Source organism: Castanea sativa, chromosome 3, assembly GCF_040712315.1.
Source record: "Castanea sativa cultivar Marrone di Chiusa Pesio chromosome 3, ASM4071231v1".
NCBI classification, from domain to species: Eukaryota; Viridiplantae; Streptophyta; class Magnoliopsida; order Fagales; family Fagaceae; genus Castanea; species Castanea sativa.
In genome coordinates this window covers 18,817,309-18,840,579 of record NC_134015.1, presented here as the reverse complement: position 1 = coordinate 18,840,579, position 23,271 = coordinate 18,817,309, and the positions used below count along the sequence as shown (strand labels likewise).

Genomic DNA, 23,271 nt, shown 5'->3' with positions numbered 1-23,271 from the left:
TGCCATGACCTTCTATTCGTTTCCACATTGTTGCCTATTTTGTTTCCAATGTCTTTGCCTGTTTCTTCCAACATAAGCTCAAAGGGTATCCCCTACACTAGAACCTAGAAGGGTGAGTGTGTGAAGACTATATTAGCAGATGATAACCCTTTTCTCCATCGGCATAAAAGCAATAAATTATTATCCAAATTCCACGGACCATTCTTCTCTACCAATTTCATTTGATACTTAGAGCTAAATTTGAACTGGAGTATACTATTACCCACCTCTACTATTCTCATATCTGAACCCATTTTCTAGACAGATTTCAAAGTACTTTTTAAGGCTCATTGATTCTATTGCCTGTTCGATAGAAGCCTTCCAAAGAGACTTAGGTAGCATTCCTCTAGATGCTCAGCTTGGCTTTGGGCTGTGATTTGGATGCTTTCCTCTTCTTCTTTAGTGAGTTGCAGATTCTGCAACCCGTCTAGGACAGCTTTCTCCATTCCAGTGAACTATAGTTTGACCATATTCTATAATTGAGTTTAGGATAGTCAAAGGAGAGTTAGGGAGAGAAAAAAAAAACTGCTACTTGGGAGAGTTTTCAGTTGACTACTGGCGTTGCGTGTATATATATCTTGAAGTATGTGGACTAAGGATGGCACACTTGCTTTGATAAGGGTACACTTTGGTCCTAGCTAGGGTACACCTTCCTTATGTGGCATATGTTGACTACATTTAAAACTCCATAAATTAACTCCTTCATAAGCATGATTAATATCTGAATATGGGAGAAAAGGATAATTTCCATAAAATGAATAGTGTGTGTTCCTTAAATATGAATGAAGTTTAAATACAACCATCAATATGAAGATGTCATGTATTCACTTATTAAATCACACTTAAGTGATTGTATACAAGGATATTGGACTCTTTTCTATTATCTTAGAGGGAGATTTAGAGATTATTATCAACTTTCTGAAGAATGAATGTGTCTTTTGTTGCTTCTGGTCATTTGATTGAAGAGGCAAAAGCTATTTTAGGTTCCTTTGCTGATTGTAATTTTTCACATATTAAAAGACAACAATTCTGTCGCTCATCATATTGCTAGACAGCTAGACACGTTAGAATAATTAAGTTAAGTTATGAGTTTTGAAATTTGAATGCTTTCACATGATCAATTGGCCTAAATCCTTGGAATAAACGTGATATATAACTTCAAAATTCATCATATGGTTGATGAGCTTAAAACCCGGTCTGAATGGTTGATTTATTTAGAATAAATAAGGATAGCTAACGTTAATAACCGATTGTGGTTTTAAATAGTTGATAGAATTGAAACTAACTGGGTAATCAATTCCAATTCTATAATTTTATCGACTGGTTTGAATTTATAAATTTGACATGTGTGATTAATGCAACCCATGATTATAAATTATTATAATCTAATATGTGTAGAATGTAGGTTGCTTTCATTTCCTAATAAGTCTTGATTTTGAATATAAATATGGTAATTCTAGTAATGAATGCAATAATGGAGTAAACATGTTAGGTTTTTTTTATTTTTTTATTTTAAGTAAACTTTCATTTTACATAGTCAAAATGTAAAATAGTGTAAAACAAAGACCAACTATATTGGAAGGGCTTTGGTACCAATCACCTTCTCATGCACATGCCTTAACTCTAAACTAAGAAGTAAAGATTAGTAGACGTTCATCAAAAAAGAAAAAAGAAAAAAAAGTAAAGACTAGTAGACATTTGCACATATCACTCAAAGTGGTTATCAACTTATTTAAAAACCGAATAGTAACTCTTGATCTTTGCCATAGTTTATGATGTCTATGACGAACTCTCGAATCTCACATTGGGTAATTTAATTTGGGATTTAAACCATAAAACCATAATTATGATGATGATAATGACGATGATGACGATGATGATGCTGCTCGGAACCATTGTACTTTCAAATTATAAGAACAAGTTCCCTTCCAATTCAACAGAAGGAAAAGAAAAAAAAAAAATCAAATAAAAAGAAAAAAAGAAAAACAGTGCACGTGATTGGAGACCGTGTTTTACCTACGGCTCCTCCTCCTACAGCACACGGCCACGTGTGAGTTATTGTTCAACTAATTTCTCACAAATTCAGGTTTTCATTTAAACAAAATCTTTCCAATTTTTTTTTTCATTTCTCTCTCTCTCTCTCTCTCTCTCTCTCTCTCATTTTCATTTATCACTTCGTCCAATCCCATCTGTCTCTCTTTCTGACAAAGAAATAAAAGAAAAACTTTCCCTCATTTTCTCTCTCTCCAATCACCGATCCTCCAATTCCCACGGCGATCTAGGGTTTCTCCCCAAGCCGCATTTGAATTTCCGAATTCAATTCCCTCTTCTGCCAATTGCGGATTCTCCGTAGGGTTTCCCCCTGATTCGGTAATTTTTGGATGAGAGAGAGAGAGAGAAAAGATTGAATGACGACGAGCATGGAGATCGTGATCGACGCGGCGTCGTTCGACGCCGACCTCTTGCAGCTCTCCGAGGTTTCTCCTTTGGCACTCAAATCCAATCCGGCCTTCACCGAGAAGCTCTTCGAGCAATGGCTTTCGCTTCCTGATTCTATTCGTCAGGTATAATTTGCTTTCGAGAATTTGAGCCTTGGTTATTATGTTCATTTTTATTAATTTGAGAATTTACGACTATGGTATTCGATATCTGTTGCATATCAACGAAAAGAAAAGAAAGAAATGTGGGTATGGATATAAATTGAGAAGTAATTTATGTATTTATTTGTGCGCATAATTATGTGTTTTTAACTTCTGGTACTAATGAGATTGGTATTTGATTGAGATTTACTCGCTGGAATTGAGAATTGTTTGGCCTGAGGAAGGACTGGTTGATCGTATAGGCACAGGGGAGGATCTGGATTCATGGGGAACTCGGTTGTTAGTTTTCAGAATTGTGATATGTAAGTGTAACTAAGAAAGATCATGGGACTTTTAGCCGTCTAGTTTCTCAAATTCCCATCTTTCTTTTTGGGTGGAGTAGCAAGAGTAGATGGGTGTTTGTAAGTTGGGGAGCAGATCATGGGTTTTGGATATTTTTGACGACATGGAGATTCTAAGCAAGATTTTACTTAAAGCCTTGGAGGGTGGTTTCATAGTTGTATTTAAGTTTGGGGGCAGAAGTAGAGGAATTATGAAAATCTCGCATCTTACTTTTTTGTTGTTGATGATACTATTTTATGTTGTAAGGAAAATCTTGAACAACTTGGATACCTCCGATGTGGAGTTCCTTATTTTGAGGTGGAGTCAAATTTAAGGTTAAGGTTAAATTTGAATCAAAGTGAATTTTTAGTGATGTAGCACCTTCTCCCCTTGTAAGTTCTAGGTGGAGGGTGAGGTCATGGGTTCAAGACTGGGATGCATGTGTAACTTACCAATAAAAAAAATTTTGTGGTTGCTATTGGGTTCGTCTTAAGGTACAAAAAGTGTGAAATGCTGTCATTGAAAGGTGGGGAAGAGACTTGTAAGCTGGAAGACGCTCTATTTATTTGAGGCTCACTCTTGTAAAAGAATATATTATCTAGTCTTCCCACATGCTTTATGTTGCCTTTACTATGCCCATTTATATTGCTAAATAGTTTGAAAAACTTAAAAAGAGACCTTTTGTCGTTGAATTAGGTGGTGTCCAAGTTCCATTGAGTGGAATTTAAGGTGTTGGGGGGGGGGGGAGAGGGGCATTTTTTCATTGGAGGAGGTGGATTGGGGTTTCATAATGATTATTGGAGATTTGGAGTTGAGAGGGGCCAACTTTGAAGGTGTGTTATCATGATAAAAATGCACCTTATCTCCAATTTCCACATCAAAGTGTACATTACTAACAAAGCAGTCCACCTGCTCGAGTAGCCTTCCATAAGCTACAAGCATGTGTGCTATGCACCGGCTTTGTTATCCAGCCATCCCCTCCACCCCATGCTTTAATTTACTGCAATAATCTGTCTTTCTTAAAGCTGACTCGTCCTCCCCAAACTGTGACAGCCACTTTCCTAATAAAGCTCTATAAAAATTGCTCAATTTGTGCACTTGCAAACCTCCGCATGCATTTGGGAATCACAATGTGTTCCAATCCACAAGATGAAACTTGAATTGCATCCCTTGACCCATGTTAGAGAAAATTTCTCTGCAATTTTTCTAATCTATTTGACACGTGGGACGACATGGTGAAAAAAAACAGGTAGTAAGTACAAAGACTCGACAACACACTCTTAATTAGCGCCATTTATCCCCCTGTTGGAAAGATATAATTTTTTCCATCTCTACAATTGTCAATTTATCTTCTTAAAAATGGAATTTCGCATTGCTTTCACCTTGAAAAAGGAACCCAATGGCTTACCGAAATAATTCATTGGTAAACTCCTAACATAACAAATTAGACACCTCATTTATACCCTTAAGTACAATCCTACCTGGATTGCTTTACACTTACTCAAATTACTTTAAATTTGGTTACTATTCAAAGCAAGTTGGTACTGTTGTTATATGAGTAAGTTGCTCCCTCTCTGTGTCACAGAATAAATTCGTATTATCAATAAATAGCAGAGGAGAGATCTTTAACTCATCCACAGAACCATTGCTAACACAAAACTCAGAAATGTAACCCTTTGCCTCTATCCTACACTATCCTACTCAAGACCTCCATCATTAGAATAAATAATAAGGGCGAAAGAGGATTACCTTTCCTTAGGTGCTTGAGCTGTTAAAAAACCCATGGGAGAGCCATTCACTGGTAGGGAATTTTGAGGATAAGACAATATGGAACCCGATTCTAAAGAAGAAAGGAGATTAGTGGGATGGAAACATTTGTATTTATCCAAGGGAGGTAGATTTACCTTAATTAAAGGCACTCTATCAAATTTACCTACTTATTTTCTATCTTTATTTCCTATCCCTGCTGTTGTGGCTAATCGAATTGCAAAAATTCAGCAGAATTTCTTATGGGGGGGAGGGGTTAGGGGATGAACCTAAATTTCACCTGGTTAAATGGGCTGCTGTTTGTACTCTTGTATCTTCAGGTGGCTTGGGAATAAGGAAAGTGAAACTTTTAATGAAGCTTTGCTTGAGAAGTGGCTTTGGAGATTTGGGCTTGAAAAGGATGCCCTGGCAAGTGATAGAAGTGAATATGGTTGTAGATGGGGTGGTTGGTGTTCCAATTCTGTTTATGGTCCTTATGGTGTTGGTTTATGGAAAAATATTGGTTGGGGATGGCCTTCCTTATCTCGTTACATTATGTATAATATTGGTGATGGGTCAAGGTTAAAATTTTGGCTTGACCGTTGGTTTGGGGAGACACCTCTTGTTGTCAGTTATCCAGAATTGTTTAGGTTTTGCAGAAATAAAGAGGCAAGGTTGGCTGAGCTTATGAAGTTCACTAATGGGGTCCTTTTTTGGGATGTGTGCTTTTTTAGGGTTTTCATGTTCGGGAATTGGATGTTGTGTCAAGCTTCATGGTTACAATATATGGCTCATCAATAAGGGGGGTTGGGGAGGATAAGATGTGTTGGAAACCATATAGAAATAAGAGGTTTATGGTTAAAGATTATTATAGTCTTCTAGTTAGCTCTATTGATTTTTGTTTTCCATGGAAAAGCATTTGGTAGTAGAAGATTCGTGTTCGAGGAGCTTTCTTTGTCTAGACTGCTGGTTTGGGAAAATGGTTGACAATTGACAATTTGAGAAAATGGAAGATTTGTATATTGGATTGGTGTTATATGTGTAAGTGTAATGGTGAATTGGTTGACCATCTTTTTCTTCATTGTCTAGTTGCTATGGATTTGTGGTCTATGGTTTTTGGTTTATTTGGAGTAAGTTGGGTTATGCTACAATCAGTTGTCAGGCTTCTAGCTTGCTGGCTAGGCCGGTTTGGCCGTCATCAATATGGGAATATATGGAGAATCATTCCCCATTGCTTAATGTGGTGTCTTTGGAAGGAAAGAAATAGTAGATGTTTTGATGATTTTGAGAGATACATGCCCGGCCTTAAGCATTTTTTCTTTAGAACTTTATTGGATTGGTTGTCTGTTTTGCGAAACCAATCATTCTTTTCTCTTGTTGTCTTTATTGATTCTTGTAATTTTTATTCTTGATTGTCGACCCCTGTACACTTCTTGTGTACTAGGATGTCCTTTTATTTATTTATTTTTTATTTTTTTTAATATCAATAAAGCTTATTACTTATAAAAAAAATGTAATATTTGATTGGATCTGTCCCCTCCATTTAGCACCAAACCCTATTCTTCCATGCAAATATAGTAATGCTTCTTAGCTCACATGATCATAAAGCTTTACAAAGTCTTAACGTATATATCAATCTTGGTATCATGCTCTTGATTTAACTCTTAAGACATTCACTAGCAATAATAACTGATTCCAAAATCTACTATTCTCCCACAATTGCATCACGTGTTTTGGGCACTAGTTTCTCCAATATTACTTTCATTTTGTTAGCCAACATTTTAACTACCAATTTGTAAATACTTCCTGCCAGGTTAGCAGGTTGAAAATCCCTGTTATTCTAAGTATTAACCTTTTTAGGGAAGAGATTTTTCAAACCTACAATAATCATGAAATTATTTAAAAAGGGCCATAACATCACATGCGAGGACCCTCTAACAGTGTTACGAAATTCCATTGTAAAACCAATCGAACCTGGAGTTTTATCATTGTTTAGCTGCTTCAAGGCCTGCAGTTGTCAACTCCTCCCTTGTAATTTGTTCATCCTGGGACAATTCATCACCACCTTCCTTCCCATCCAACAATTGCAACTCAATCAAAAGCTCCTCTTTTGTCAACCCCACATCCCCAAATTTTCACTTGTTCCACTTCCTTATATCCTCCATGAGAGCTTTCAGTTTCCTTCTAACACAAAACTAGGGAGGCTAGTGAAATTGTACCCATTCCACCGCAGCTGTATCTTATCCATGCAGCTCTCTGTTGTTGATCAAATGTTTTCAAAACCCACTGGAAGCCATCCTCCACATTCTTCAGTAAACAAGAAACAGAAAACCTGCACACATTCTTCACCACTGCTCTCTTGTTGGGGTTGTTCAACCCTCGCATGCATATATATATTAGGCATATTTTTATGTTTATTTGATGTTTTCAAAATAATAACAAATTAACAACTATAAAAATCGTTAAAAACATATGTAGAATCAGAATAATTTTTTTAAATAAATTTTTTTTTTCCTCCCAACACTGAGAACTTGCATGCAGGAGTGTGACGAGTGTCCATGTTTCTTAGATGCAGGCTGCATATAATAGTTCTAAAAACTGAACCATAGAATCCAGCTTCCTGTCATGCAAAGATCAGAGGTTCATACATTTCTTATATGCTTCCAAAGACTCATCCCATATATAGTCCTCTAGCAACATCTCTACACCATCCACCCAGAAAGCTCCATATTATAATCTACAGTTTTTCTCCATAAATGGTCCCATTCCTCCATATATCTCCATAGCTATTCATTTAAATTGAAAATTCAAAGCCTAATAAAAGTTAGCCCATGCATTCAATACTTGAAATACTTGGAGTGTGTTATTTATAGAGGAAGAAGTATAACATCTTTTTTTTTTTTTTTCCGAAGTAAGATGTGTAGCACTTCTCATTAAAACCTCTCTTTTATTAATTGAGGTGGAATCATAGCATCTTCCTTCATTCTTTCAATGTGAGGCTTGCAACATGTATTTTTAAAGCCTTTCCCTTTCAAATTTTCGATGTAGGATTTGCATATTCTTTAATTATTTATGACATCATCACATTTAACCTTTGGTTGAACCTTGGTCTGACCTTAAAACCTTGAATCTCTCTTTTTTTAGTTCTTAAATGGTCTAGTTTTTAAGACATTGGTCCTAATACTACTTGTACAAGAAAGAGTCCTCATATATATATATATATATATTTAAATTTATATACACACACACACAAACACACTCTCTATGTACTTCAAGAATATATGGATTTGATTTATAAAAATATTTAGTGTTTTAGTATTTAGGCAAGTTAGCCTTCTAGTTATTTTTCCTGTATTCTCTTCTCTCTTTCTCTATCTTGTGGTATTGTTCACAGGTACTGTTCTAACAATCCATGAACATATAATTTTTGTTTTTTCCTTCTTCCTTACAACTCCGGTCAAGCCCGTCCTTTTATTGATCAAAACCATGAAGCCCCACGTGTGTTTTCTATCTAATAGCATAAAAAAACTCATCACTCTAGCCATAAACCTTAATCAACGACAAGCACCATAGACAAATTCCCCAAGTTGTTCTATGTGATACGAGGTTGGTTGGGCAAGTGGCTAGTAAGCTGGTGCTAGTAGTAGCTTGGTGGTGGTGGTGATTTGCATGATGTGGTGGCCTAGTAAATTTAATTTGCCTATACTTTTATCCAGTATTTCTTGCTTTCCTAATTAGCTAACATGAACTTCCTTTCGAAGCCAATGTATGGGTTGTAATCTAATTTTTCATGCTTCTCTTGTTTTAGGTAACATTATTGCTCAATGAAGCAAAGGCGGGTGGTCCCTTGAACGTCCCTGGAAATTCTTCTAGTCCACGTGCTTCCACAAGCAATTCTTTGCCTTCTATGTTTCCTGCAGGCAGCGCTCCTCCACTTTCACCGAGGAGTTCATCTGGTTCCCCTCGGATAATGAAACAGAGGCCTGGACCTTCTATTTTAAGTTCACCCCTGAAAGTGGTTAGTGAGCCGGTTAAAGAATTGATACCTCAGGTTTGATGAAACTCTGATCTTCTTAGTTCAAAATAAGCTGGCTGCACTACTTGCTATTTCCATCCTCTAGTTAGCTGTTTCTGTCTGTGTATTGTCTGCTAAACTGATATTTCAGGGTATGTTGATGATAGTTTCTAACATAGTTACTAGCAATTTTTTGCAGTTTTACTTTCAAAATGGTCGTCCACCTCCAAATGACCTAAAAGAGCAATGCTTAATGAGAATTAATCGGTTTTTCCGTGGGCACTTGGATGGACTCCAGATGCATGGTGAGATATACATAAGCTATTAGTTTAGGTAATAATTCTAGAACTGATTTACTAATTTTTTCTTTGTAATGTCAGAATTTAAATTAGTAACTAAGGAAGTCTGCAAGCTACCATCATTCTTCTCCACGGCCCTTTTTAGAAAGATTGACGTTAATGGCACTGGTTTAGTGACAAGGTATACACTTCTGGTCATTGTTGGAGAAAGTAATAGCAGGGTTTAACTATGTTTTATCTCCACTGCTGTTTATTATATCGTAATGCTAAATTTTTTTTATTAAGTATTTTGAATAACCATATGTTTGCTTCTGTTTAAAATTGAAAAGAATATTCTTTCAGTATTTTACAATGAAAACTCAAATGTCTGAAGGTTTTCTCTCTGCCACTGGAAGCTCTCAGAGATCTTGCTTCCCCCTACTTTTAGGGAATGCTCTTTTGTCCACTTATCTGGACAATGATTAAACTTCTTGTCTCTTCCCGAAACACTGGTTTTGAGCATTCTCTGTTGGGTAAGGTGCATTTAATTAGAGAAATGCTGCCACTTATCAGAAGCTTACAACCATTAATAAGAACTTTAGTTTTGGGGGTGTGTAGATATCTTTCTACCCCTTCGTAAGTTTAAGGTTATGCTAAACTGAACTTCTTGCAGATTTGAGTAGAATTTTTCTAAAGTTAATTAACATTTAGATCAGGATAAATGAAGAATATTGAGGCTCTCTTGTTAACAAGTGGAGGGTGGATTTGATAGCCACGTCTGTTTTTAGGTGGGGAATGGAGAACATGTGCAATTTTGGTTGCTGTATCTGACCTTTTACTCTTTGGTAGTTTTTTTGATGGGTAAGTAAACTTTATTCAAAAAATAATCCAAAGTTGTATAAAAAACTGCTACCTTGGTACACAGGGAGTGTATGTACAGGGAAACAAAAGCTATTTTACTCTTTGGTAGTTGACCAAGACACTTTCATAGCTTCATACTTGGAATGCAATACCGAGGGAGGGAGAAGCTTTGGGATGTCTGGTTCATAAAACAGTTTAATGACTGGGAGTTGGACTTGGTTGCTTCCATGCTTGAATTTCTGTATTCAAATATGCCAAGGCAGGTGGGTCTTGACAGAATGAGATAAAGTTTGTGAGGTACAGGGGTGTTTGATGTATGGTCTTACAATGGTGTACTGCAAACACTAAAGGAGATCTCTTTCTCATGGAGAGGAAGTAGGTGTGGCAAATTCCCAAAGCAAGGTAGCTTTTCTTTGTGTGGACAGCATCACAGCGGCATGGGGGGAGATTTTGACGAATAATAATTTTTTTATAATTTTTTATAAGTGACTAATGGTAATCTTAGAAAGAGAGGAATCACACTAGTAGACTGGTGCTGTTTGTGTAGGTGTAGTGGGGATTCAGTGGATAATTTGTCATTTCATTTTTTATTATGCCTATGCATCTAGGAAGCACGGACGCGGCGCCGGAGGTGCCGCACCCGCGTCCGACGCGGCGCGACGCGGCGACGCGAGAGGGATGCCGCTGCTCGCGCGTCGGTGCCGCGTTGGGCTGCGTCGGCCACTTGTTTTCCTTTTTTTCTAGCCGACTCGCACCGACACGGCTTGAATCGCGCCGACGCAGCGCCAATTGGAGCAGATTTGGGCCAATTCGGCCAGAATTGGGCTGTTTCGGCCGTATCGGCCGGCGATCGAAACGGTCGAAACAGGCCTCGAATCATGCTGCAACAGCCGAAATCGGCTCTAAATGAGACCCAAAAACCCTAAATCTATCCTTCCTTAATTTTATTTTGAATATTTGTTGCTTCTTTTGTGTTTTCTTTTTGGTTTTGTGTTGTGTTTTGTGTTTCTTGCTTTTTTCTTTCTTTGTTTTGTGAATCAAGGCATAGTAAATTAGTAATATGTTTTTTAAGAATATTTTAATAGTAAAAATATATAGATAATATAAATAAAAATATTTTTAATAATTTTTTAATTGCCGAGTCCCGCCGCACCCGCACCCACCTTTTTCAAAAATTGCCGAGTCCCGCACCCGTACCTGCACCCGTACCCGCACCCGCACCCGCACCCGTGCTTCATAGCTATGCATTGGGGGGCTATATATCTCATTTCTTTGAAGTTAATTTGGTGCTGCTGCATAGAGTATCTGATTTACTGGTTTTTTGGGGGGATTAATTTGGTAAAACGCTTGTCCACTGTGTGGAATTTAGCTCCTTCATGTCTAATGTGGCTAGTGGGGGAGTGGAATTCCCATACCATTGAAGCTGTTGAAGTTTTGGAAGTGTAGTTTAGGCTTCACTTCTAAGATTACTTTGTGAATGGTCAACTGTCCTGGGTCTCAGCGACAGTGGAACTGTCACTGAGTATGCTATTTGATATCCTTTAGTTGTAATTCTTTGGATACAATTCTTTAGGCTTTCGTGTGCCTTGTAATGTTCATGTGGTAGTTTTTTCAGAATATCATTTACTTATTAAAAAGACAAGGCATTAGATGGCTATACTTCAACATGTCTGGCACCACAATTTGTGTTCATTGGAGTACTTTTGAATGGAGTCTAATTATCTGGTTAGACAATTATCATAACATATCTTCTGTATGTATGATCAACCTCAACCCTCTTTGGCTGAGCATGAAGCATTTATGGTTGCTGTGTAGCTAATTTGTGTTCATGTGGTAGTTTTTTGTTTACATTCATTTTATTTAAAAATTTTCAAAGTGCCTTCTTTTTCTAGTATCATTGAGCACTAGCTTTTGTTGTGCCTCATTGCTAGTTATGGAACAATAGATTATGAGCACTATGCAACTTTTTTTTTTTTTTTTTTGGTGTAGGGATGCATTTGTTCAGTATTGGGTCATTGGAAATATGTTGACAATGGATATAGCAACCCAAATGTATACCATCTTGAAGCAACCGGATATCAAATTCCTTACTCAGGTAACTTGTTTTGTTGTAAATCTCTATTTATTCTCCTTTTTTTTTTTTTTTAAAGAAAAAAAATTCAAAATGTGAGATACATTTGCAACATAGTATCTTGACAGTTGCATTCATTAACTACTTTATTATTTTTGGTATTAAATAATTGTCAGATTTTTTATTGATGTTTTGTGACTTATTACCATAATCCCTATTTCTCCATTGTTTGAGAATTTCCAACTTGACAACAGGATGACTTCAAACCCGTTCTTCGAGAACTTTTAGCAACTCATCCAGGGTTGGAGTTCTTACAGAGCACACCAGAGTTTCAGGAAAGATATGGTTCGTTCTCAACCTTTTAGTCAGCTTTAGATGTTTCTTGAGTTCGATGCCGTCGTAGAAGTTTTTTTAGTTTTATCTAAAAAGGTATCATCCTCCCATTATAATGTGTCGGCCATTGCAGTTTCTCCTCCATCTCAATAAAATTTTATTATATATATGCGCGAGTGTTGGCATTCAGGTCCAGATAATTTTTTATTATTAGCTGGTCCAATTGAGTATAGATTGATGGCACTCAAATAATCTAAATCTTCAATTTGTATTCTATGTTTACATTTCATAGATGGTGTTAGACTGTTAGTTCAATGTGTCTTCTCTCTGAGGTTTTATTTTTATTTTTTAATGTTTTGTAATCTTCATATTAGAAGTAGTAACTTTTTCAAAAATAGTAGATTTAATAAAATGAAGACTACTCTTTACATCAACCCCTAGAACTCTCGAAAAATTAAAATTAGACTTCTTTTGATGATCAATCTAGGAAGCAGATACTTTAAAAGGCTAACCACTTAAGTGTTTGATACATATTGAAAATGGCTGGTTATGACTTGGACATGGCAGCAGTTTTTTTAATGATTTTCTTTAAATAAAAAAATGAAATGGATACTTTTGGGAGATGGTGCAACATATGCATTTAATCAGAGCATTCACAATGTCATCGAGTGGGATGAACAATACTGATGGAGGCACTAGCAGAGCCCACTTCATCAATATCTCTTTCATGCACATTTTGAAGGGGCCTGTAGGAAATTCCTTTGCTGCTCACCAACAATGAAGGAAAGGTCATAGAATCTTGCAGATTGCCGTAATGCCATAAACCTCAGCATATTGAACTCCTGATCAGGGACTAATGAAATTTACTTACCACAGGGAGAGAGAATGAGAAATGAAGTCAATCTAGTTGTTGCTCTATGATCAGCAATCATCCTAGCCTTTTTTTTTTGCCTGTGTTATGGTGCAAGGAGTTTCTTGTGGCAAGGCCGATACTGCCATTTCTACCTAGAATGGTTGCTTTTGAGAAGATCAATTGTTGAATGTGAGAATTTGTTAAGATTTGATTAAGATATTCTGTAATTACAACAGATAATGGCGTTTCTGGTTGATTTCAAGGACAACCAGGTCTCCTAAGAAGGATGGAAGAGATTAGAGATGAATAAGAGAACAAATGTAGTGTTAAGAATTTTTTTTCAATGCCTTCTCTTACTGTTACAATCAGACTTATACCCTTAAGCTCAACTAAGACTAACGACTGTAACTAACTCTGTTGTAGCTAACTTTGATCCCCCTTGCCAGCTAGCGTAGGTATAGGTAACTAACTACCAACAATTTCCAAGCCATGTGCTTAATACAATACCAGCATGTCCAATACAATTCCCATCTAACTACTAGGCCAATTATACAACTTGGCAGCTATTACAAAATCTTAACCAATATTCTAACAGTATCGCCGATTGCATGTAAGAATTCCCAAGGAATTATGGCTTGCTATTTTATGGAGATATTAACTTCATATTGGTTCGTTTGGATGGGAATTTTTAAGGAGGAATTGGTTTTCAGTTTTTAGCGGAAGTGGCTTGAATAATTAAAAGTACTGATTATTTCTATTTATGACATGCATGGATGGATTTAAGCCTTATTAATATGTGGGTTTGAAATGATTAAGCGATGATGTTAATTCAAATTCGTAATGCAAGTGATTTTGCTGGGGTAAAACCCTTAAGCTCAAATCCATTATTTTTTTTTCAAAATACTTATAAAGAAATTTGCACTAGCAATTGTTTTTTAAATCACTTGATTTTAAATTCTTAAATCCAATTGTAACCTATATGTTGGCTTTCATCTTTTATCCAAATTGCTTTAGCTTTTTATAAAATGTTGCCTTAGAAAACCTTTTGTTTTTTGCATGATTTATAGTTAAGCTGTTGGTTTATAAGTAGCTTATATTTGTTATTACCATACAATCAATTCCTTTTGATGTGTTATGGGTTTTGTGTCCTAAATTTCTTTGACCTTTTTTTGTTCGGGGGTTGGGGGGGGGGGGGTTGGTTTATGAAACCCTATTAGAGTCACTCATGGCTGTAGTTTATTAGGAGGGATGAGATTGATTTGTGCAACACATTAACTCTGATGTTGGCTATGGTTTTGGCATGATGGTGGGTGTGGAGATCTGCCTTTAAGGGTGGCTTTTCTTGTTTTGTATGCTAGCTCCACTGATAAGATTCTTAAGTGGAATCCTTGTTGGTGAGACGGGGAGGGGCGGGGGGCACAAAGAAGTTGGGACATAAGATTCAACTGGGACTAATGACTAGGTGTTAGAGTTGGTGGATTCATTCCTTCATCTTTTAGATTCTCGTACCCCTGTAAAAAGGGTGGTGACCAAGTGAAATGGAGGTCAAAGAGGAGTGTGAGTTTAGTGTTTGTTCATATTAAGGGGATCAAGTGCTGTCCTTTTTCCTTGGAAGGGCATTTAGGGAGTTAAGGCTCCACGGAGGGTATCCTTTTATGTTTGGACAATGGCATGGGGGAAGATTCTTACTTGTGAAAACCTTATCAAGGGGGTATATGATTATGAGTTGGTGTTGTTTGTGTCGGTGTAGTGGGAAGGTGGTGGATCATCTATTGATACACTGCACGATTACTTTGGAGTTATGGAGCGTTGTTTTAGGTCATTTGGGATTTAGTGGGTTTATCAGAAGAGGTCATAGATCTTATATTCGGTTGGAATAATTGGTTTGGAAAGCATTTGTTGGATATATGGAATATAGTTCCGTTATGTCTGATGTGTACTGTATGGAGGGAATGAAATTGGCGAGCTTTTGAAGATATGGAAAGTACAAGGACGCAATTGTTAGCATCTTTCACCGCTTCTTTATATGAGTGGTCTCGCACTTGGGGCTTCACAACTAGCCATTCTATTGTCTTTTATACGAGGAGTCATTATCATTGTATATGTAATTCTTTTGTGATGTAATTTTTTAGGAGTTCTTGTCATGAAGTAGTCTCTTTTTTATAAAGTTATTCTTACTTATAAAAGAAAGTATGATGCTCATAGAAAAAAACCGTTTACATAGGCTGAGATAGAATCTTTGCATGAGGCTGACTGTTAGACTAGTCCACTTGAAGTCCTGTGCCTAAATTATTTTTGATAAGAAAATGTAAATATTCCACCTTAAGTTTAAGGTCCCAATAGCAAGCTCATGCTGCTAAACTCGGTTCCTAAATTATTTTGATGTCTAAATTTGAGTTCTATTTGCTCTAGTGCTATTAAAGATGCGATTGTTTCTTACTTGATGCAACTTTTTAACTTAAAATATTATTGCAATGGGCCAGCTGAAACTGTAATATACAGAATATTTTACTACATAAATAGATCTGGGAATGGTCAACTTACACTCAGGGAGCTGAAACGTGGAAACTTAATTGATGCAATGCAACACGCAGATGAGGAAGAAGACATCAATAAAGTTTTGAGGTATACCAATTGAAGGCCTGTCTTAGTTTGTCATCAAATAATTTATGGATAAATAGGGATATTAATCATAAATTACATTTCACACAATCAGGAATATATTTTTGGAATCATGCTTAGTGCACAATATTAGATAAATTTTTAAACATTTTTTTTTCTTTCTTTCTTATCTCATCCCTTACAGGTACTTCTCATATGAACATTTTTATGTTATATACTGCAAGTTTTGGGAGCTGGATACAGATCATGATTTTTTGATCGATAAAGAGAACCTTATCAGATATGGTAACCATGCGCTTACCTACCGGATTGTCGATAGAATATTTTCTCAGGTTTGTGTCAATTGGTGTTCTTGCTTTACACCACTTTACCTGCTGTTTATGGGAAGGAAATTTTTCTTCCATTGAATGCTTCCAGTTTCTCTCTTATTCTCTTTGATTATCTTTTTCAATTATCTCATTTTGTTGAAGCTATGACTAGTCTCTTTTGCTTATTTCTTTTAATACCTTCTCAGGTTTCAAGGAAGTTCACTAGTAAGGTTGAGGGAAAGATGGGGTATGAAGATTTTGTGTACTTCATACTGTCAGAGGAGGATAAATCATCTGAACCTAGTCTTGAGTATTGGTAGGTCTGCACTTCTTATTTGCACCAGTCACTAGTTTGCATGCTCAAATTTTATATCTAGTCAAGTGTAATCATGAGTAAGGAAGCGAATATGAAATGGGACATCTAAGTGAAGCATATAATGCTGATTTGCATGATTGGCAGCAAAAGGAAAGTTTGGATGAATTCTTGCAATGTTAAGAAAGTCCTTGAATCAAGTATATCAGTACAAAGTTTGATTTCCCAAGGGCTGAATTTAACTTAGGTGTGAAAAAGGTTATAAAGAGCTATGACGAAAGTTCATACTATCAGTTTGAAGTTCAATTTTGTAAGCATTTGGCCTTTTCCTCTTAGAGAATGGAAAAAGACAAATTGAGTGCACAAGATGGGATGGAAACTTAATTACAATACTGTGAACAGCACATTAGTCACTGCTTACCCAGACTATGCGAATGTTATCTAATGCAATTTTGTTTGAAGTTTTCTGTTAATATATATATATATATGTTGTAGAGTTCTAGTGGAGATTTTTGTGTTATTTAGCCTAAAATCTTAGCATTTTTTTTTAATTATAAAAAAGAACCTATATCAGACTTAAGTTTTAAAACGCAGAAATATGAGTTCTGTAAGCTATGATTTTTACCCATCTTCCAGAGAATGGGAGAGGCAGCTATAGTGCATGAATGTTAGAGCAACCTGAGTGGCATCCCTTCTTCCTCTTTTATAGAGTTTCTAGACTTCTTGAATCTTTGTTTGTATTGGGAGTAGCTCAGATGACACATTGTGTATTTGTACTCTCTCCTTTTTTGAATAAAATTATCTTACTTATCAATAAAAATTTTTAATTCCTGGTTCTCATGTGATCCTGAATTTGCATTGTACTTGCCAAAAGCAGTTTGGAAATTATTGCTTTTTGGTGCCATATTTATGTCAATTTTCTTTTTAAATTTGCTTCTAATAGAAGTTGCTTCAGAACTAATTTTTTATGCAATAAAACCTGTCTTTACATTGTCTTAAAGATATACATTTTCTTCATGTTTGCTCAGAATCACCTATACAATATATATCTTTTTGGAGGGATAGGGAGAGAGAGATCTTTTGATTTCTTTTTGAACCTTCAAAACATTTTCTTTCATGGATGACCACTCTGAAATTTTTTGATATCTTTACAGAGTTTATTATGCTATCAGGTGCGATGTATTTGTGACATTAAATTTTCTTTTACAGGTTCAAATGCATAGACCTGGATGGAAATGGGATTCTGACACGGAATGAGCTGCAATTCTTCTATGAGGAGCAGTTGCATCGAATGGAATGCATGGCCCAAGAGCCTGTGCTCTTCGAGGATATATTGTGCCAAATAATTGACATGATTGGACCTGAGGTTCACTTTTTCCTCTTTTCTTCTTTTACTGATGGTTTTGTTTCCCTTTCTTGAATGTTAGGGTTGTGTGGGAACATTTTCTAAGAGAAACAACTTCTAATAGCCATTAATATTTTATTGCATACCAATGAATTTTTGTAAAAATGGTGCAGATTTCTTTTGAAATCATGTCTTGAAGACTTGATTCTTGAGCTTGAAACCGTGTATTGAAGACATGATTTTAAGGCTGATCTGTCTAAGTCGTGTTAAGAAAAAAAATTGAAAAAAAATAAAAGCTCAAACCGTTTGTGTTCTCGCTAACACAAACCTACATGTATCCCTTATCTTCCTCATCTTGAGACCCATTCTATTTCTTTCCCAAACACAAATCTACCCCTGCCCACCACTGTTGGATTGCCTCCAGCTAAATGAATTAAGGGGCAAATGAGGTTGCCATTACCATGGGTTCTTCTTGAACTGCTTCACATCGCAGTAGAGAACAAGTTATAAATACCATACTGTACTTGTTTACCGGTCAGTTATATGGTACATTTAACCACTTGGAATGTACTGCTTTAAACACTGGTTTGTTTCAGCTGCTACAGCTGTTTCTGTCGATTTCCACTGATACACAATCATATCTTTCTCTTTTTCTATTTTTGTTTGTTTTTTGTTTTTGGGATATGATAGCTTATAGTGAACTCAGTCTGCTATTAGTAGCCAATGTTCCTTGAATATATCTACAAAGGCATCATTAACTAGAGATTATTTTACTGTGCCTGACATGAAATTTTCATGACTGCAGAATGAGAGCTATATCACACTGCAAGACCTGAAAGGTTGTAGACTTTCGGGAAGCGTGTTCAATATCCTTTTCAACCTTAATAAATTTATGGCCTTTGAAACTCGTGATCCATTTCTCATTCGTCAGGTACTTGAAATATTTCTAGTTTTTAATCATTGCTTGATGATACATTAGGATAAAAGTGTGATTTTGTACTGCTTGCCATTTTTTATGATAGAATGATGTTGTGATGTGAACAGGAACGAGAAAATCCAACATTGACAGAGTGGGATCGCTTTGCACATAGAGAATACATCAGGCTTTCAATGGAGGAAGATGTTGAAGATGCCTCTAATGGAAGTGCAGAAGTTTGGGATGAATCACTTGAGGCTCCTTTCTGAGTTTAATTAGGTAGGTTATGTCAGTCTCTATGACGATTCCTTTATATATATTTAAAGAGGTGTGCACACGAGATATGAGCTTGAGATAATTTTAACATTAGTGTTAAGTCAGGTGAATTTTAAATTAAAATTTCTGGCGTGCAGATATACATGTAAACATGCATAAATGTGTGTTTGTGATTATTCAAGTTGGCTATTGTATATGTCTTGGTTTCTTGTTGGTAGGGTTTAGAATCCTGGTGATGGAAATATGTTATCCACCATATATATAAAATATTATGCACTGCTTATTTCGTGCCCTTGTAGCTTGGAAAGTAATTTGGGTATTGACACATAGTTGGTTCTCTAAAACCAGTGGTAAGACTTTATCATGTTGGATGACTTGACTGGTCTCATTTACCTCAGTTCTCTCTCTCACTGGAATCTTGAGTTCTGTAGTGTAGATTTGTTGGTGGAAGACAAATATTGCTGATTTAAGAACTGATGCTAAAAGTATTACTAACGGTGCTGATTTCTTTGGCCTATACAAATTGTAAAGTAACTGTTATTCTAATGGTGGTGCTTTACGCTGTACATGTGACAACTTGCATAAGGTTTTTTCATTACTGAGATGCCAGTATGGTATGTGTGTAATATTGCTCACCTTAAATAAATAGGTAATAATAAGGGTAATATAGTAAAAATGTCCTCACTATGCGCTCTCCCATGTAGCTACTGCTTTCTTTGCACTTAAAGGTGGACTCAGAAAGTTAAAAGTGGAATGCAAATTCTGGAGTTGTGTGGCCCTCATAACAAGTTATGCCTTTATTATTACTCATATTTTTCCCTGTTTTTCCAATTACTTAATTAGAAGTTAACCCTAAATGTATTTGTTCTTGTTAACTAGGTTCTAACAAGGAAGCTCCAAATTCTTCTTAAACTGGCCATCCATCAAAGAAACTGTTTTACTCAGGATTATTTCTTAAATGGACTATGCAGACACTCGACCTTATCAGATGGAAATTCTGGGCTTGGCTGTGTGGAATGAATTTTTGTTGTGCTGGAGTTGAAAATATTCAGATCTTTGTGTGCATTGAACTGACAAACATTGGGGAGAGTTACAAAGGAAAATTCCTTTACATCATACCAAGATGTCTTATGGAGGTGATTATATAATCCCAGGTTGACGTAGTTCGGAACATTAAGTGTATTTGATTACTTTCCTTATTTTAATTATGTTAAGTTGTAAGTTATCATTCATGTCTTTCCTCCCTCTTACCCAAGTTAGTGGATGGTTTTTTCAATACTTCCATTTGTATGGTAATGTGCTGGTCAGTGTCATAGCAATTTTGGCTTTTACTCTGGTTATTTTAAAATTTGATTCAAACAATTTCTCTGTGTTTGCTGATCCATGATATGTGTATAAGAAAAAGGAATCACCTAGTAGTTTAATGATCATTTATTAATTAATGGCACAAAAAAAAGGAGAGAGAGACTGTCTTCTATGATGGCAATCTATACATCCATTACTGTTGAAGTTCTTTTAATTAGTAATCCAGGTGGGTAAAAGAATTATTAAGTAACTAGCCAGATTGTCAAACGAGATCAAGATCATTTGTACAAGGAGTAGCAGCTTCTTCTTCTTCTTTTTTTTTTTTAGAAGATAGAATTTTTATTTTAGCTTAATCTAAGTGTATGTGTGTGAAGCTCTTTCCTGTAAACTTGAATCTCGGTCCTTACCCTTCACACTTTACAAACATTTATACTTATGAAATAACTACTGCATCAAGAGTGTGCGGTAGTAAGAAGTATTAGCTTAAGAGCAGCAGTTAGTGTAGATTTTGACTATCATTTGATTGAACAAAATCTCAGGATTTGATTGCCTTTCAATCGTGACTTGATTGATTGAAAGATGTTTGACTGCCCTTCAACATTGACTTGATCAATTGAAGATCAGGTTGATGCGTTTTAATTTCCAGAAGTCGGTTGTGCTTGAAATTTGTACCCTATTTGCGTAAGTATACCATTTATATAGTTATGCACGACTTCCAAGAGGCTGGAGAGGCTATTTAGGGTGAACCTTGGAAAGAAAATCTAAGCCTAGTAGTCTCGTACAAGGCAGTGAGTTCCAGAGTGAAAAATTAAGCGAAAATTTTTTAACATGGTGTTTGACTGTTTGTTGCCTTAGAGCTTATCAAGCTTGAAATCATAGCACCTAGCGTATTATTAAACCTCTCGAAGTCGAGGTTTTGGTCATGGACTTTAATACATCATCTGTGAAGCTGTTCATGTATCAAAGAGTTAAAAGGTTTAGAGTTGTAGAGGGTTTTTGCAGTAAGTTTATCTACGTGGTAGAGTCTAGGATTAAAGCTTTTAATTTAGATGGTAAAACTTATCTTGATATAATGGATCGTTTCATTGGGGTTTGTTATACTCGTAGTGGTTTTTTTTTTTGAAAACATTTTCAAACCGTTTACATTGTCAACGTATCAGTGTTTCTTGTTTATCGTTTTGCTTATCTGTTTTACAGTTTTGGTGGCTTGCTGGTTTTGTTTATTAAATTAATATAATTGGAATCACATAACTAAATTAATTGATTAACACGCTGCTGCTTAATCGTTTTGGGGTCAAAATTGGTCTTTTCACTTTATGTTATCTCAATATAATATTGTAGCCTAAAACTTCAAAGGTAGGTTGAAAGCAAGAATCTCAAACAATTTCACCTGCTTGAATGAACTCCCAATTGGAGAAGCTGAACCCTCGTCCTTTATATGCAACAACCAATCCTAGTAATCAACCATATGTTCCATACCAAAATTTACTGAATCTATAGATTGAAAGAACGTAGGGCCTAACTTTACTACAAACATTTTCTTACCTATTGTTGTCTAACCAAATTAAGGGTGTTTTTGTTTAGAGAGATTTTAGAGGGGATAGAAAATTTATAGAGAGAAAAGTGGAGAGAAAGAAGTTTTAATGGGTGTTTGTTTGGAAGGGGAAGTGGAAAAAAATGAGGTGGGGCCTAGGTGTTTTCTCCCCTAGCCTACCAAAAAGTTTTCTCCTCAAAATGGGAAGAAAACTAGGAGGAGAAGTTCACTAACATGAACTGCCAAAAGTGCCCGTACATTTATTTATTTTTTTTGCAAACATTTTTTGTTTCTTATGTTACTAATCTATGCACATTCATGTTGTTTTGGATTTTTTGTTTTTTCTCACTTTTTTTCTTTTTCTTCCTTTTGTTTTTATTACTTTCTTCCATAGTTCCTTTCTCCATTTTTTTTTCTTTCTCTATTACTAATCTACACTCGTTCACGTTATTTTGGGTTTTTTTTTTTCATCTCATTTTTTCTTTTTTCTTTCTTTTGTTTTTATCACTTTCTTCTATTGATCCTTTCTTCTTCTTCTTCTTGTTTTTTTTTCCCCACCAGTTTTTGGATCTGGCCTGTGCCTTTGAAATAATAATTAAAAAAAAGTGGAATGTCCATACATATTTTTTTTAAAATAAATAAATGTATAAAAATTGTATTGCCTTTTTGTTTTATTTAATAGGGACATAATTGTAAATTTATACCAATTTCATTTTTCATAGTTTTCTATCTCTCCACTTTTCCATCATCTCAACCAAACACATATGAGAGAAAACTAATTCTTTCCTATTCTCCCACTTTTCTATCCATTCCCTATTTTCTATCTTCCCACTTTTCCTCCCCTCCAACCAAACGGACCGTAAAGGTCAAAATCACCTTCTTCTTTTTTGGGTGTGTGTGTGTTGCACTGAACCAATTCAAATGAACTCCAAATGGGATTGAAGAACTTGGTTTGAATGAACAACTTGCTAGGTTGGCACTTCTTAGTGTTCCCAACAAAGACATCCATGGTTCAAATCCTTTATTCCCCATTATAATTATCAATTTATCAAAAGAATAAGGTTCTAAAGTAATACACATCCAAAGAAGCAAATGTTCCCCAGAAGCACCACCACATCAATCCCAAAATTAGACCCAATTCTTGATTTTTTTTTTTTTTTAAATATCAAACACAAAATTAGATGTATCTGAGTAGAAACCAATTCTAGGTCAACCTTGGTCCCTTAATTGTGCTTTCATATTACTTAAGGTGAATCTCAAGATGCTTCAACTAGTTCGAAGTGATTATTTGCCTTTACAGATTAGGATCTGTGATCCGAAAATACTTACTTAATAGGACTTTGAGAAATGCGCGAGTTTACAATGATAAAGAGAAATCTTAAATGATTAAGTTCCTAAATAACTAAGTTATTTAGCCTAAATAATCGAGCTTAAGTTATCAGGCCTAAGCTAATAGAAATAATTCAAAGTGCATCAACTTGAAATCAATCATCTCGAAGTAAACTATCCTAGAGGAAGTCATCTCCAAATAAAGT

General features: G+C 35.7%; 1 protein-coding gene across 2 annotated transcripts; it reads left to right on the top strand.

Moving 5' to 3' along the window:
* The first annotated feature begins 2,182 nt into the window (after nucleotides 1–2,182).
* LOC142627905 (serine/threonine protein phosphatase 2A regulatory subunit B''beta-like) lies at nucleotides 2,183–20,279 on the top strand. 2 transcript variants are annotated; one of them, XR_012842960.1, is made up of 14 exons: nucleotides 2,183–2,603; nucleotides 8,515–8,757; nucleotides 8,921–9,026; nucleotides 9,102–9,201; nucleotides 11,850–11,955; nucleotides 12,186–12,276; nucleotides 15,601–15,742; nucleotides 15,924–16,071; nucleotides 16,254–16,363; nucleotides 17,570–17,726; nucleotides 18,511–18,636; nucleotides 18,750–18,900; nucleotides 19,602–19,685; nucleotides 19,777–20,279. XR_012842960.1 is itself a non-coding variant. In XM_075801805.1 (13 exons), exons 1-12 carry the CDS (start codon nucleotides 2,448–2,450, stop codon nucleotides 18,888–18,890), a joined length of 1,626 nt encoding a protein of 541 aa, XP_075657920.1. In that variant the 5' UTR covers nucleotides 2,185–2,447; the 3' UTR covers nucleotides 18,891–18,900; nucleotides 19,777–20,279. The 2 variants fall into 2 exon arrangements, 1 of the variants encoding a protein (XP_075657920.1); XM_075801805.1 differs by lacking the exon at nucleotides 19,602–19,685 and having other exon boundaries at nucleotides 2,185–2,603.
* The last annotated feature ends 2,992 nt before the right edge of the window (nucleotides 20,280–23,271 follow it).

What these genes read in the sequence shown, in the direction of transcription:
- LOC142627905 (XM_075801805.1), top strand. Translation starts at nt 2,448, where the DNA reads ATGACGACGAGCATGGAGATCGTGATCGACGCGGCGTCGTTCGACGCC. An exon ending in AGAGTTTCAGGAAAGATATG is followed by an intron (nt 12,277 to 15,600) that starts GTTCGTTCTCAA and finishes GCAATGGGCCAG; the next exon opens with CTGAAACTGTAATATACAGA. An exon ending in TCGATAGAATATTTTCTCAG is followed by an intron (nt 16,072 to 16,253) that starts GTTTGTGTCAAT and finishes ATACCTTCTCAG; the next exon opens with GTTTCAAGGAAGTTCACTAG.